Source organism: Trichosurus vulpecula, chromosome 6, assembly GCF_011100635.1.
Source record: "Trichosurus vulpecula isolate mTriVul1 chromosome 6, mTriVul1.pri, whole genome shotgun sequence".
NCBI lineage: Eukaryota > Metazoa > Chordata > Mammalia > Diprotodontia > Phalangeridae > Trichosurus > Trichosurus vulpecula.
The window spans coordinates 158,540,655-158,554,043 of NC_050578.1; the positions used below are offsets into that span (position 1 = coordinate 158,540,655).

At 44.3% G+C, this 13,389-nt stretch overlaps 1 protein-coding gene across 2 annotated transcripts in view; it reads right to left on the minus strand.

Moving 5' to 3' along the window:
* The window catches only part of DCUN1D4 (defective in cullin neddylation 1 domain containing 4), a 94,714-nt gene extending 83,401 nt beyond the window's left edge, over positions 1–11,313 (minus strand). The window contains exon 1 of one of the 2 annotated variants that reach the window (XM_036764110.1): positions 11,163–11,313. In XM_036764110.1, coding sequence (XP_036620005.1) covers positions 11,163–11,187 — 25 coding nt within the window. In that variant the 5' untranslated portion in view covers positions 11,188–11,313. The remainder of the gene's footprint in view (positions 1–11,162) is intronic. The other variant, XM_036764109.1, reaches the window with a different exon arrangement.
* Positions 11,314–13,389: the final 2,076 nt, after the last annotated feature.

Genomic DNA, 13,389 nt, shown 5'->3' on the forward strand with positions numbered 1-13,389 from the left:
TCAGTGGTTTTATGGTTAGAAATCTACAGTTTTTACTTGCAAGGAGAATAAAGTGTACTGGTGGAAATCAAACTGAGCCCTATTAATATTCCCTATATTTAAATTTGACATATTATTTTATGTTTTATCCAGTTTTAAAAATATTTTTGTTCTTTGTAATAAGGAGCTTTTTTTCTGATGCATTAACTCACCTACTTTGGGTGGTTATGCTGCCCTACTGACTTTACAGATATAAAAGTGATTCATCAACACAAGTTTGATTACAGGTGAAGGGCAGCATGGCACAATGGACGCAGGACCAGACTTGGAGTCAAGAAAACCTGGATTCAAATACTATATCATCATTTCCTATTTATCCTGAATAGAAGAGCTTGTCTGTGTAGTGTCTCTCTCCAATTGAGACTCCAATTTTGTGAGCTTCTTGAAGGCAGGGACTTGGCTTTTGCCTTCTTTGTATCCACAGCACTCAGCACAGTGCCTGGCATTTAATATTTACTGACAAACTTAATTTCTGCTGGATGTGTGCAGCTCTGCAGAAATGGTATTCTTAATTAAGGTCAATAAACAACCAGTAAAGAAAGCTGTATCACTTTGAATACAATTTGTGCAGAAGAGAGAGAATGAGAGAATGAAAAAAGAACGAATGAAAGATATTACCTCAGTTCAACTTCACCAAGGAGAGAAGGAAAGAAGGAACAAAGATGTGGCATATTTTCCCAAAAAAATGATAGATGTACTCTATAAGTATGAGACCTTGGGTATTTCAATGATCCTATTGACTTTATATATCTCCCTTTAATATGAATGAAATTTAACAGCTTATATGACCTCAACCTGGTCATTCCTAGCTTAAGAAAAAGGATATCTAGGTCTTCAACTGGTCAGGTAAAAATGATCAACCAATCAATCAACAAGCATTAACTAGGTATCAACTAGGTATCTATCAGGCACTGTGCTAGGGGCTGGGGATAAAAATACAAAGTAAAAAACAACCCTATTCTGAATAACTTCCAACTGGGGGTTAAATGAGACAAAATAGCATCAAAAATGGAGTGGGCAAGCGGGGAAAGGTAAAGTCCCGGAAATATCTCAAAACTTCTCTGACTGGGTCAAGGTTTTAAAAGAAGATCCACAGAAACAACGAGATAATCTAGGTTAACTAATTTTGCAGGTACTATTCACAACCCAGAGCCACTGGCCAACAATGGCCACAGGAAGGGAGGGATGTGGAATAACAGCACATACATATATGTGTATACATGTATAATATGTGCAAACATATTTTTTCACCTGGCACAGGATCAGAAGACAATGAGTCAAGTGATGTTATTCTCTACCATTTCTGGCTTTGCATAAATAGCCTTCACTCTTCATTTTTCACAGTGAACAAAAAAGAATGCCAGAACTGCAGTCAGAAGGGATAGGAGCTCACACCCTTTCTCTGATGCAAGTCATTTAACCTCTCTGAACCAGTTTCGTCATCTGTAAAATGGGGACAAGAGTTCTAATACCCACCTCACAAGGCTGTTATGATTTCAAATGTAAACAAAGTACTTTGTTAAACATAAGACCTATATAGATATCAACTATTATCATTGTTCTCCACATATTCTTTATCTTTTGACAAATTCCATCAAGATTTTCTTGTTTGTCTTCAACCTTCCCAGTTCTTTTTGTTTTTCCTCCTATAATCTTTCTTCTCTACCCATTTAAGTATTACATCAGCAACCAAAGATCAAACATTTAACTGCATGCTTTTGGACCACAGTAATTAGAAAGTAAATCACCTAAGTCAATGCAAGAAGGCTTTATTAAGCAAGTGGAAGTGTTCTGCAAGGTGAGAGGGACAAAATGACAAAAAAATAAAAGCAGTCCCATAAAGGAACACTAACAATTAGTAGAGGCAAAGTCTAGGAAAGCTTCCTGTAGGAAGAATGTTCTAAGAAATAGTCGTGATGGAAATAGTCATGCATTGGGGGTGGGGAAGGGAGGAGAGGATAGACCATGTAAAGGAAGAAGACTGGAGGAGAGACACATAGCTCTGGAAAGAGCTAAGTTAGGTAATTTGAACAAAACTAGCTCAACATACTCTATATTGCAGGACTTTCGCTAGCAGCCATATAGTATAGATAGTATGGTCCTAATTTTGTTTTGGATTGTATAGCATTAAGAAAAATTAAGAAGGTCAGGTAAAAGTTTATCCCCAATGTAGGACTATTAATTTCTTTGCGTAAAGTTAATTATTCATCAGTTTGTGCTAAGTCTTAAGTTAGCAAATTAATAACTAATAATAATGTTCACATGAAAGGATCAATAATAATAGCTAGCATTTATGCAGCGCTTTAAGATTTGCAAGGTACTTTACATATTATTTTATCTTCACAACCCTGTAGGTGGATACAATTATCATCCCCATTAATTTTTCAAATTAACAATGTTCCACATTCAGTATTTTCACTAGGATATCTTGATTCGAAATTACACTGCAAACTCAAAATTCTACAATTTTTAAAGTGTCCACAGAAACTCTAAGAAGCAACTAAGAAAAAGGTAACTAGGGAAAGTTCATAAAGTGAAATCTACTAAAGCAAGCGATCCATTTGGGGCACAAAGCTTCACCGATGCAAGTGGGTAACTTCCAGCTAAGAATTCTAGTATTCTCTTCTGTAGTCATGTATTAGGAAGGCAGAATTTATGATTTCAAAGAGAATCACATACATGTCTGAATGGTTCAGAACTGCAGGGTTTAAGGAACTCCCTAAGTAGAAGGCAGAAGAATTAAAGCATTTATTCAAGCTCCAAAGTAGCAGACCCATGAACCAGCATACCCATTTTGTTATCTTGGTCAAGAGCTTCCAGGCCCAATAAGTCTGCCTCACAAGAGTAGCCAGGAGGCCACAGAAAAACACGACGGCATTAAACCAAATCATATTCATGCTTCCCCTCTCCGGTGAGAAGATTACCCACTGGCCTCAAGTCCTTGCTCAGCACTCCTCGGTCCCCACGCAGGTTGGGTCGGGTCGGGCTCTGCTACCAGCAGCTCCTGCTTCGGCTTTATCTTCAGCTTTGGCTGTAGCTGTCTCTGGCTCCAGCTGTCTCTGGCTCCAACAAAAGATCAATCTTCAGGCTGTCTTCTCTACTCTTATAGAGTTTTGGACGTCATCAAGCGTCAGCTGCATTAGGCTCTGGTGATTGGTTCTTGAGTTGGCCCCTCTCCTTAGGATCCTGGGAGGTTCACATCCACATAGATGAGGTTAACACCTAATAGTAAGGCATGGCTCTGGAGGTAGCACCTCCCCTTAGCCAGCCCCACCTTGGGCCCCACACCAGTCACCAATCCACACCCAAATAGGTTCCACAGTAATCAGGGTTTGGGCCTGGGGCTTAGCACCTAGTTAAGGATTACTCAAAGAAAACAAAGGCTATTTTGCTTACCAATACAAGTCAACACAGAATAAGAGAAAAGGCCTAGCAAGAATATCACTCCTCTGCAGAAGGGTTTGGATGTTTAGTTTCAAGTGAACTGTTTCTTATCAAATATCATAAATGCTTGCCAGTAAGTAATGTTTTCAAACATTTACAAAAGAAAAGTATTCAAGGCATACTGAAAATGCACTTTCAGAGATAACAATGGCATGGAGGGGGAAAAGGAAGAAAAAGTCTTTTCCCATCACTAAATTGCTGTTCTTGATTTGTATGTCATGGAAGGCACACTAAAAATTATTTTTCTGAGCTAAAAATAATGCAATTAATCATAATAATTTTGGGAGGAGTTAAGCAATTCAGACCTGAAGTAAGGTACCCAATATGCTTAAAAGTGAACAATGAGGAATAAAAACATTTGAAAAATTGAAATCTCTATGCTATTTTCCCCCCTTTTGTTCTCCATAGACAGTATAATTATCAAGTGGTACTTTGCTTAACCTCACTTTCAAAATAAGCAACAAAGTTCCTCAAAGGACAAGCTATAAAAAGATAACACTGATATCAGGCTGACCACCTATAAAAAGCTATCAGCATTAATTCCTGACTAACCTCAGAATGTTCATCTTCTGTTCATTTCCAACTTGCCAAATTTACCTTCTAAAAGAAGAGTTTCCAATGTTCTAAATTTGTCATTCACATGAAGAGATTTTTAGTCCCAGAAAATTGAATTGTTAGAGGAGACTAGAAAATTTACAATATTTAATATAGGTTATTCCCAAAAAAGGTTACAAAAGAAAAAAAAAACATTTTTCACTCGTTTAATCTAGAACAATGTGTTATTAACACAGTGTTTTTTAATCTTTTGTGTCATGGATCACTCTGGCAGTTTGGTAAAGCCTATAAACCCCGTCTCAGAATAAGGTTTTTAAATACATAAAATTACCAAAAAATTAATTATATCTAAATACAATAAAAAAATTCACGGATCTCAAGTTAAGAACCCCTCTGTTAAGCAAACAGATTTCACTAAAAATTACCTTTAAGTTGCTCCCAACAGTGAGACCTGGTCCCTGCCCTTATGGAGCTTATAGCTTGTAATGAAGCAAGACATATGCATAAAAAATTGCAATACAAAATAAAACAAATACCCCGAAACTGCCCAAAAAATGAATATAAAGTGAATTCTAAAACAGTAAAAATCGTTACTAACAAGGGAAACAAAGAAATACTCCATGGAGAGGGTGGCATTTAAGCTGTTCTTAAAGCATGAGTGGGATTCCTACAGAGGTCTCAAGAAGGAGGACACTGGATTCCAGGCGTACAAATCACAGGATTTAGAGCAGGAAAAGGCTCTGTAGAGAACTGAGGCACAGAGATGGTAATTAACTTGGTCAAGGCAGCAAAGAGCAGAGCCAAGAGTTTAGTCCAGATCTTCTGACTGGAAAGTCCAGAGCTCTTTTCACTATACTACAATGGGATTAAACATGGAGTCATAAGCACAGTATAAGGAAGCAAAAATATAGATTTCAAAGTCTGGCTGGAGTTAATATATAGAGCATAAAAGAGGGAAAATGTGAGACAAAACTGGAAAGGGAGGATGGCACCAAACTGTGGAGGGCTTTGAATGAAGGCTTAAGAGGTGGAACTTTATTCAGTAGACAGTGGAGAACCACTGCAGGATTTTGAGCACAAGGGCAATGTCAACAGAAATATGAATAAGGAAGAATGGTGCAGCACTGGAAGAAGGAAGGATAGGACTACAGCTGGGGAATACTGCCAAGAGGAAGTCTGTGATACTCCTAGCTAGGTATGATTTACATTTAACTTAACGGAAATAATTTTAAAGAAATGGGAAAATGATATAGATGAAAATATACAAAAACAACTGAAGATGCTCAGTCCAGAAGAAAAAAACTTGTTTCATGAAACAAGTATTGACCAAGCATCACAGCATTTTATTAGGCCCCACAACTGGGTAAACACCATGGCACAGATTTCTACAATGACATAGACAAAATACTACAAAAGATGAAAAAAAAAATTTCATCTAACAGTAAAAAGCACAGTTAAAATACCCTTAAGAAGGTTGAGTCAATCAACAAGCATTTATTCAATGCCTACTATATTCCAGGTACTATGTTGGGGAGGGGAGGGGAGAGGAGGGGAGGAAGTCCTTGTCTTCCAGAGTTTACAATCTAGCCAATGGAGATAACATGTACAGGCATAAACAAAACAATTAAGAGAATCTGAGGAGAAGGAGAAAAGCACTAGTAACTATAGGGATAAATAAAGATTTCCTAAAGATGGCAGTTAAGAAAAATCTAAGAGGCAGAAGTGAAGAGGTAGTAGTAAACTCCAGGCATGGGGGGGTAGGGGGGAGCAGGGGCCAGGTCACAAAGACACAGAAACTGGTAATAAAGACAAATAAGGACCAATAATAATAGTTTGGACCACAGCGTGCATGATAGAGAGAAATATGTAATGAGACTGAAAAGCTAGGTTGGGGCCAGCTTGTAGAGGGCTTTATATCTGATCCCAGAAGTTAACAGGTAACAATTGAAGTATACTGAGTAAACTCCTAAAATGAAAATCACTTTGGCAGCTGTGTGGAAGACGAGGTAAGAAGCAAAGCAAGGAGAGGTCCCTCATCAGGGCTTGAACTAGAGTGGCCATGTGAGTGACTACAGGAGAAGGGGACAAGAAATGTTGTAGAGGTAGAAATGACAAGATTTAGCAACTGAATGGATATATGAGGTGAGCAAAAGTGAATGACATGGAACTTTTGAACGTGGCCAATTAGAAGGACAGTGGTGTCCCTGACAGAAGTAGTTAAATTAAAAGAGATGGGTTTGGAGGGGAAAGATGTTGAAATTCTGTCATGTTTACACAGAGTTTGAGATGTCTGTCTATGGAGCATCCAGTTTTAAAAGACTGTATTACAACCAATGTGAACAGCAGCCCTACTTTTTGTGGGGTCCATAGGATGGCTGATTTAAAACTGAAAAGAAATTCAGAATATATCAAAACTAATCCCAATATTTACAGATGAGGAAAAGAGAAGTTAAGTGAATTGTCCAGGGTCCAACAGCTAATTAAGTATCTCAGGAAGGATTCAAACTCAATTCTTCTTGATTCTGAGTACAAGGCAATGATGGGAATTGCTATTAGTCCACTGCCTGTAGCATCTGCAAAAATTTGACTCTTAGTTTTAGGGCAAACATTTTCTGTGTCCTTGGCCTTTTCACCTGACAATTTATCTAATTACAAATGTGCCAGAAATATTGGACTGAGACAGTGCTACTTCATAATCTTGTAAGGTCAATTATTACAAGGACTGTGACCACTTGCATTCTATAGTATATAAGATGGTAATAAATAGCTAACATTTTATACAGCATTTACTATGTGCCAGGTACATTATTAAGCACTTTTTATAAATACTATCTCATTTGATCCTCACAACAACTCTATGATGTAGGTACTATTAATCTCATTTTACTGGTGAGGAAACTGAAGAATACAGAGGTATTTAAATGACTTGCCCAGGGTCACACAGCTAGTAAGAGAGGCTGCATTTGAACTCAGGTCTTCCTGATGCTAGCCTTGGCCTTAATCCACCATGTCACCTAGCCACAGAAGAACCCATAAGAGAACTATATATTCATTTATCTCAATTATTTATTTGATAAAGACAATTTTCTATGCAATATTCCAGATATAAAACAAAAATAACATTTTATTTTCACTACTGCTTTAAGAATAGTGGCTACATAGAGTACTATCAATACCCTTGTCCACTGATGTATATTAAGTTATTGCTTTGGAGAATTACTGAAGTTGTGGGGGGAGAGGAAAAGGATAAAAGACGTTTGCAGCTAACTCATAGGAAGCCAAAATAATCTCACACAGCCTACCTAGCATAAAAATATTCATGTGCTTTTGTCTTTAAGAACGCGAAATAAAGAGGGGAAAAAAGAACAAAGGTACCAGAAAAGCTATAGGATTACGTATTATATACAAAAACATAAAAACCAGTAACATCAGTAATATTCTAGCGCCTGCTATGAGATATATATGAAGACAGAAAACTAAAATTTAGAGAACCTTTAGTATGTCGGATTAACTTTAACCACAAAGACCATATCCCTTCCCTTTGGGGAAAGCTAGAGAAGAGAAACACAAAGGAAGTAGGAAAGAAGCAATAATCTAAATATTTCCTTTAGGAAATAAATCCATAAGGCAATTATTGTTATATCTTCCAATTCCACCAGGCAACTAACCTTTATTTTTTCTTTTACCCCCCATTCCAAGAGTAAATGTGCTAGACATATCACATATTTTCATTTTAAACAGGGTTTCCTGATAATTAATCACAACCTCCGGTAAAGCGTGGCAAAGCCAGACCACCTGAATCTTTCCCTCCAAACCTTACCCGCTGATCAATTTTTAAACCAGTGTACAAATTCAAGGTTTGTTCTCTCCACACCCAACCGTTTCCTACTTCTTACTCATCACATCTTTTTGAGTTTATGCTGAAGCCAACCCACTATGATGTTTTTTTAGTTTATTTCTATCTTCAGTTTCATAATCGTTATTATAACAAATGCCATTGTCAAAATAATCTTTCACCTATGCTCTACTATATGGTCTCTCACAACTGAAAACTCTTCATTGGTTCCGTTTTCTTAGTAAATTTCATCTACAATACTTAGACTTTATTTCATCAACTATTTACCAAGTAGTACTTTATGCACCACACTATATAAACAGAAAACAGTATAATGCACTGAAATAAAAATTATCCTAGAATCAAGAGCTGGCTCCTAGTCCCAGCTCCACTCCTAAGTAGTCAAATGAACTTAAGTTACTTAACCTCTCTGGTCTCAGTTTCCTAATCTGTAAAATGAGTGGGGATGGACTACAGATACATAAAGTCCTTACAGATAGACCATTCCATGACCAACAGTACTTAGAATTTTGTCAATCCTTTGTCTTCCATCTGCTCTCTGTACTCCCATTTGCTTCCCACACTACAATTAAAGTAATTTTCTTCTGTCATCTCCACTCTGTATACCAGTTTTGTGAATGGAACAAAAAATATAAAATTAATCAAGTCATCCCCATCAATTCAAAAATTACCTTAAGGCTACCTTTTTGGAAGCCTAACTTATTAAGGCTAACTAGTCAATTAGTTACAGATCAATTCAATGGTGAAAGGAGTCGTCTCCCTACCATTGGTGAAAAGGAAATATTCAGCCTACTAAATATCTTTAACACAGAAAAGAAAAAGACACTTTTTAAAAAAAAAAAAAAACAAAAGACAGTGCCTTTTTTCATCCGGCCTCAAGCTAGCACACATAGTATACTTGAATTAGCAATAACTACAATAACTTATCTTCATTTTGTTTTCTTGCTGCCTGTTTCTTCCTCAACCTGATCTTCAATAGGCGGTCCCAAAAGTAAGAGCTCTGCTCTACCAATTACTGTACACGACAATGTAATGGAAATATCTTTTACCATTTTAAAGATTCGTGTTGTTGCTGTTGGCTGTAAGAAACAAATGCGAACATACTGGCCCTAGTGTGACAGCCCCGGACGAATACGCTCCGTTTACAGCACAGAAGTCTCGGGGTTCGAACCGCAGGGGGCTCCTCTGAGGAGCAGCTCGGCGGCTCCGGCAGCGGCTCCTGCAGGTCCGGGGGCCGCCGTGCATTCTGGGACTCGTCTCCACAGTTACCCACGTGCATCCGACCCAACCGTGTTTTGGCACAGCCAAGACTACAGGTCCCATGATGCCTGTGTAAAACCCACCTTCCCCTTCAAACCCCGAGGCTTCCACTAAAGCCTGAAGTATAGCCCTAAAATTCCTCCGCCCTTCACCGCAGAAAGGGACGCGGCTATTCGGCCGCTCCGAGGGGCCCAGGGCCGGTCGGGTCATGGCAAACCCAGCGCTGCTAAAAATTAATGCGTCACAAGCCGAAGCCCTCCAAAGCCCCGGAATCTGCCCCTGCACAAAAGCAGCCTGCCCAGTTGGCCCCCAGCCCCCCGAGCCCGTCACCGCCGCTCCGGGGTTCACACCCCCCACCCCCTGCAAGCCCCGTCTCTCCTCCGCTCCCACATCTCCCGAGGTCACAGACCAGCCGGACCCCTCCCCCAACCGGGGGGCCGTCCCTCTCCACCCCCTTTACCGCCTCTCCTCGGGGCATCACCTCTGCTTGCCCAGGAGCACGGCTCGGGGCTCCCGACCCTGAAACCCGAAGCCCGGCCTCAGGCTGGGCCAGCTGCCGGGGTCACCCGGCCCCTGGAGCGTGGGGGAGGGGAAAGAACTCGAGGAGCTGCAAGGAGGGGGCAGGGAACCCCTCCCACCCACTCCCAAAGACCGAGCCCGAGAGGCCAAGTTTGATCCCGTATTACCGGACTGGGAACACCCCCCCCCCAAATCATCCTCGACGACCCCTCTCCCGCACTGTTACCCCAATCCCATCCCCATACTATTCCTCAACCCCACGTCCCCCTCTACCACCCACCGAACCAACCCTCCGCCTCCTCCATACAGTTCCCAACCCCCCCCCTCCAGCTATCCGGCTTCCCCATCCCCCCCACCTAGCTCCCCAACCCTCCTTTCCCCTGCCCCCCCACAGTAGTAGAGAGTCTACCCTCTCCCCAGTTGCTCTCCCACCCCCACGAAGCCCCCACCCCCATTCCCCAGGCAGCTTTCCCATCCCCCATCATACCGTTCTTCCCAAGAACCCCGCCCCCTCGTACCGTTCCCCTAGCCAGTCCTGCCCCTTCCTACCGTTCCAACCCTTCCCATACCGTCCCCCAGGCCCCATCCCCACATTGTTCCCCCTCCCCCATAAGGCTTTTCCCCCAAACCGTCCCCCTCATATTGTTCTGCCCGAACCTCGACCCTCCCCACGCAGCTGCCCGCGTGCTATCCCCCCAAACTCCTCAAGCTATCTTGCCCATTCCCCTCCTCTTATTATCTTACCCACACAACATACAAACTTCAACACTCGCAACCCCCTACCCAGAGCCCCTCCCTTTCCTAGGGCCCCAGACCCCTACAGCTGTTACCTTCATGCTATTCCCCCACCATCTCGCGGATTTCATCTATCCCTCAACCCTTCAACCCCTACCCGCATATTTTAGCCCCCCCCCCCCACCTTAACCCGCTCCCTATGCAGGTGTCCGCATGCCATCCTTCCCAATCCCTTCATTCCCTCCCCTTTATCACCCACATGCTCCCCTTAAGGTCCTTAGCCCCCAGCCCCATCCTCGAGCCCCATTACTGCCCTCCTCCTCCACCAGCACCCACCCCCCACAACTCACCCTCTCCAGGAGCACAGTCCCTCCCTCCTGGCCTCAATTCCCCGCTGTCATTCCCCGCCGGGTCCCCTTTACCCCCGCACCTCGCCCCTCCAATTCTCCAAAGAAAGCCAGCCCCTCCCCCTCCGCCTGCACCCTGGCCCCCCCACCCCATCGCTGAGATGCCGGCCTGGGCGCGCCCTCCCCTCTCCACCTGACTACCCGCAGCGTCACGGCCGGCAGTCCCCCGCGAGAGGGCCCGGAGCCAGGGAGGCAGAAACGGCGGTGGCGGAGCTGGGGGCTCTGTCAGTGTGGAAGAGGAAAGGCTGGGGCCGGCGGAGGGCGCGGGGGTCCGTCTCCCGGACCCGGCGGCGTCGGTCCGCCCCCTGCCCGCGAGGCTTATCACCCACTCCCGGCCCGTTACTCACTGACAGCGGCAGCATCCGAGTGCATTTTCGTGCAGCTCCTTCACTGCTCCCGCCGGCCCAGCCTCAGCTCTCCGCCTCCCGATGCCCCCACCGGCTAGCAGTAGCTCCGGCTCCTGGCAGGGTACCCGCCGCGGCCTCGGAGCCCGCCCCCGGCTTACCCACCTCGCCTCCACCATTGGCTCTCCGGCTGGCCCCGCACCGCCCCCTCTTCCACCATTGGTGGACGGGCGAGGCGGGAGGCCGCTAGATGGCGACCAAGGAAAGCGAGCAGGCCCCACCCCTCAGATCCAGGGCGATTGGCCTCGGAGTCGGATCCTCGCCACGGCCCACGCTGGAGGCTTCCTCAGTCACCAGCCGGTTGGCCCCGGCGGCTGTCAGTCAGTCCAGGGGTTCCGAAAGCGCGTGTAAAGGGGGCAAGGCTTAGGGACAGGTTGAGGCAGTCCCCTCCCCTGGGTGCCCGGGCTCGGGATTGGTGGAGAAACAGGCAGGACACAGAGAGGGGCTGGCCTCCGAGACAAAGCCCAAGAAACTGTCCCAAAAGAGCCGGGAGGAGCGGGGGCCATTAGGACCACCCCCTCCCTCAAAGCCTGAAAGGGATGGGAAGATCGGGGCAATTCCATTTCATCTAAAAATTCAGCTCCTGGCCTTCTTCCCGCTCTCCACCCCGGCCTCCTGCCACCCCTCCACCCCCCCCAGCCCTCTACCCTGGGGCGCCTTGGAATCTGGGCTCCCGGAGTCCTGCAACTGCCCCCGGGACAGAGCCGACAGCTCTCGGTTGGGGTGGTGGGCATTGCCTTTCCTAGAGACTAGGCAGGGGCCCCTCTTCCTCGCCGCAGTGCTTTAGCTCAGAAAAGCTGCTGTTTCCGGTTTCTCCCCATAAGTCTCAGTCCTTATCACGAGACATATCTCTGTGTTCTCTCAAGTGCGTGGCACACACAGTAGGCACTTAATAAATACTTGTTGGTATGGCATAACCATTATCTCTAGGATCAAGCATATCCTGCTTTGTTTGAGATTTTAAAACGCTTAACAACGTACCTTTGCAGTCTTCCTACACATTATCTCAAGTGTGCCCGTGATGGTCCAGCATCTCTGGCCTACTGCTTCAGCACACCCAAGCATGCATGGTTCCTCGAGTTTGCACGTGGCTGTTCGCAGCTCCCCCTCCCCGAAAGGCACACCCTCCCCACCTCTGGCTCTTAGGAGCCTTGCGTTCGTTCAAAGCACACCGATGCACCACTTTCCGCATACAGCCTTTTCGGATACCCACCACCAGCTAGCGCTTCCCCTCCAAAATTACCTCCTATCAATTTTGAAGCGGTAAGAGGATGGGGCTGAACATGCGCTTGGTCAACTTCCGGTGACAAGTGCTCTAGCCTTTTGCTTTAATATGTTGTATTATCCATGTTCCGTCTCTGATGGTGCTAGACTGTAAGCTCTGGGAGGGCACAAAATATTTCACGTTTAGCTTTGTATCCCCAGCACCTAGCACAGTACTGGATGTGCAGTAAGCTTAACACATGCTTGATTGATTTTCTTTTCTCCTAACTCGGAGCAGGCAGCTAAGTGACCCAGAGTGCAGAGCCTGTAGTCAGAAAGACTGAGTTAAAATATGACCTCAGACACTAGCTGCATGACCCTGAGCAAGTCACTTAACCTCTGCTTCATTGTCCTCAATTATAGCACTTACCTCCCTAGCTTATTGTGCAATAATACGTGTAAAGCCCTGACACATTTGTTGTTCAGTTGTGTTTGACTCTTGCAGACCGCGTGGGCCATAGCAAGCTAGGCCCTTCTGTACTCCACTATCTCTCAAAGTCGGTCCAAGTTCCTGTTCCTTGCTTCCATGACACTATCTATCCATCTCACCCAGTGCGGTTCCCTTCTCCTTTTGCCTTCGATCTTTCCCAGCATGAGAGTCTTTTCCAATGAGTCTTGTCTTCTCATTATGTGGCCAAAGTATTTAAGCTTCTGCTTTGGTATTTATCATTCCAATGGTGAGTCAGAGTTAGTTTCTCTAAGTATTGATGGATTTTATCTCCTTGCTGTCCAAGGAACTCTCAAAAGTCTTCTCCAGCACAATTTGAAAGCACTGATTCTTGTGGTCCTTCGCTTTCTTTATAGTCCAATTCTCCCAGCTACTGGAAAAATCATAGCTTTGACTATATGAATCTTCGTCAGCAAAGTTACATCTCTACTTTTTGCTGTCCAGATTTGCCGTAGTTTT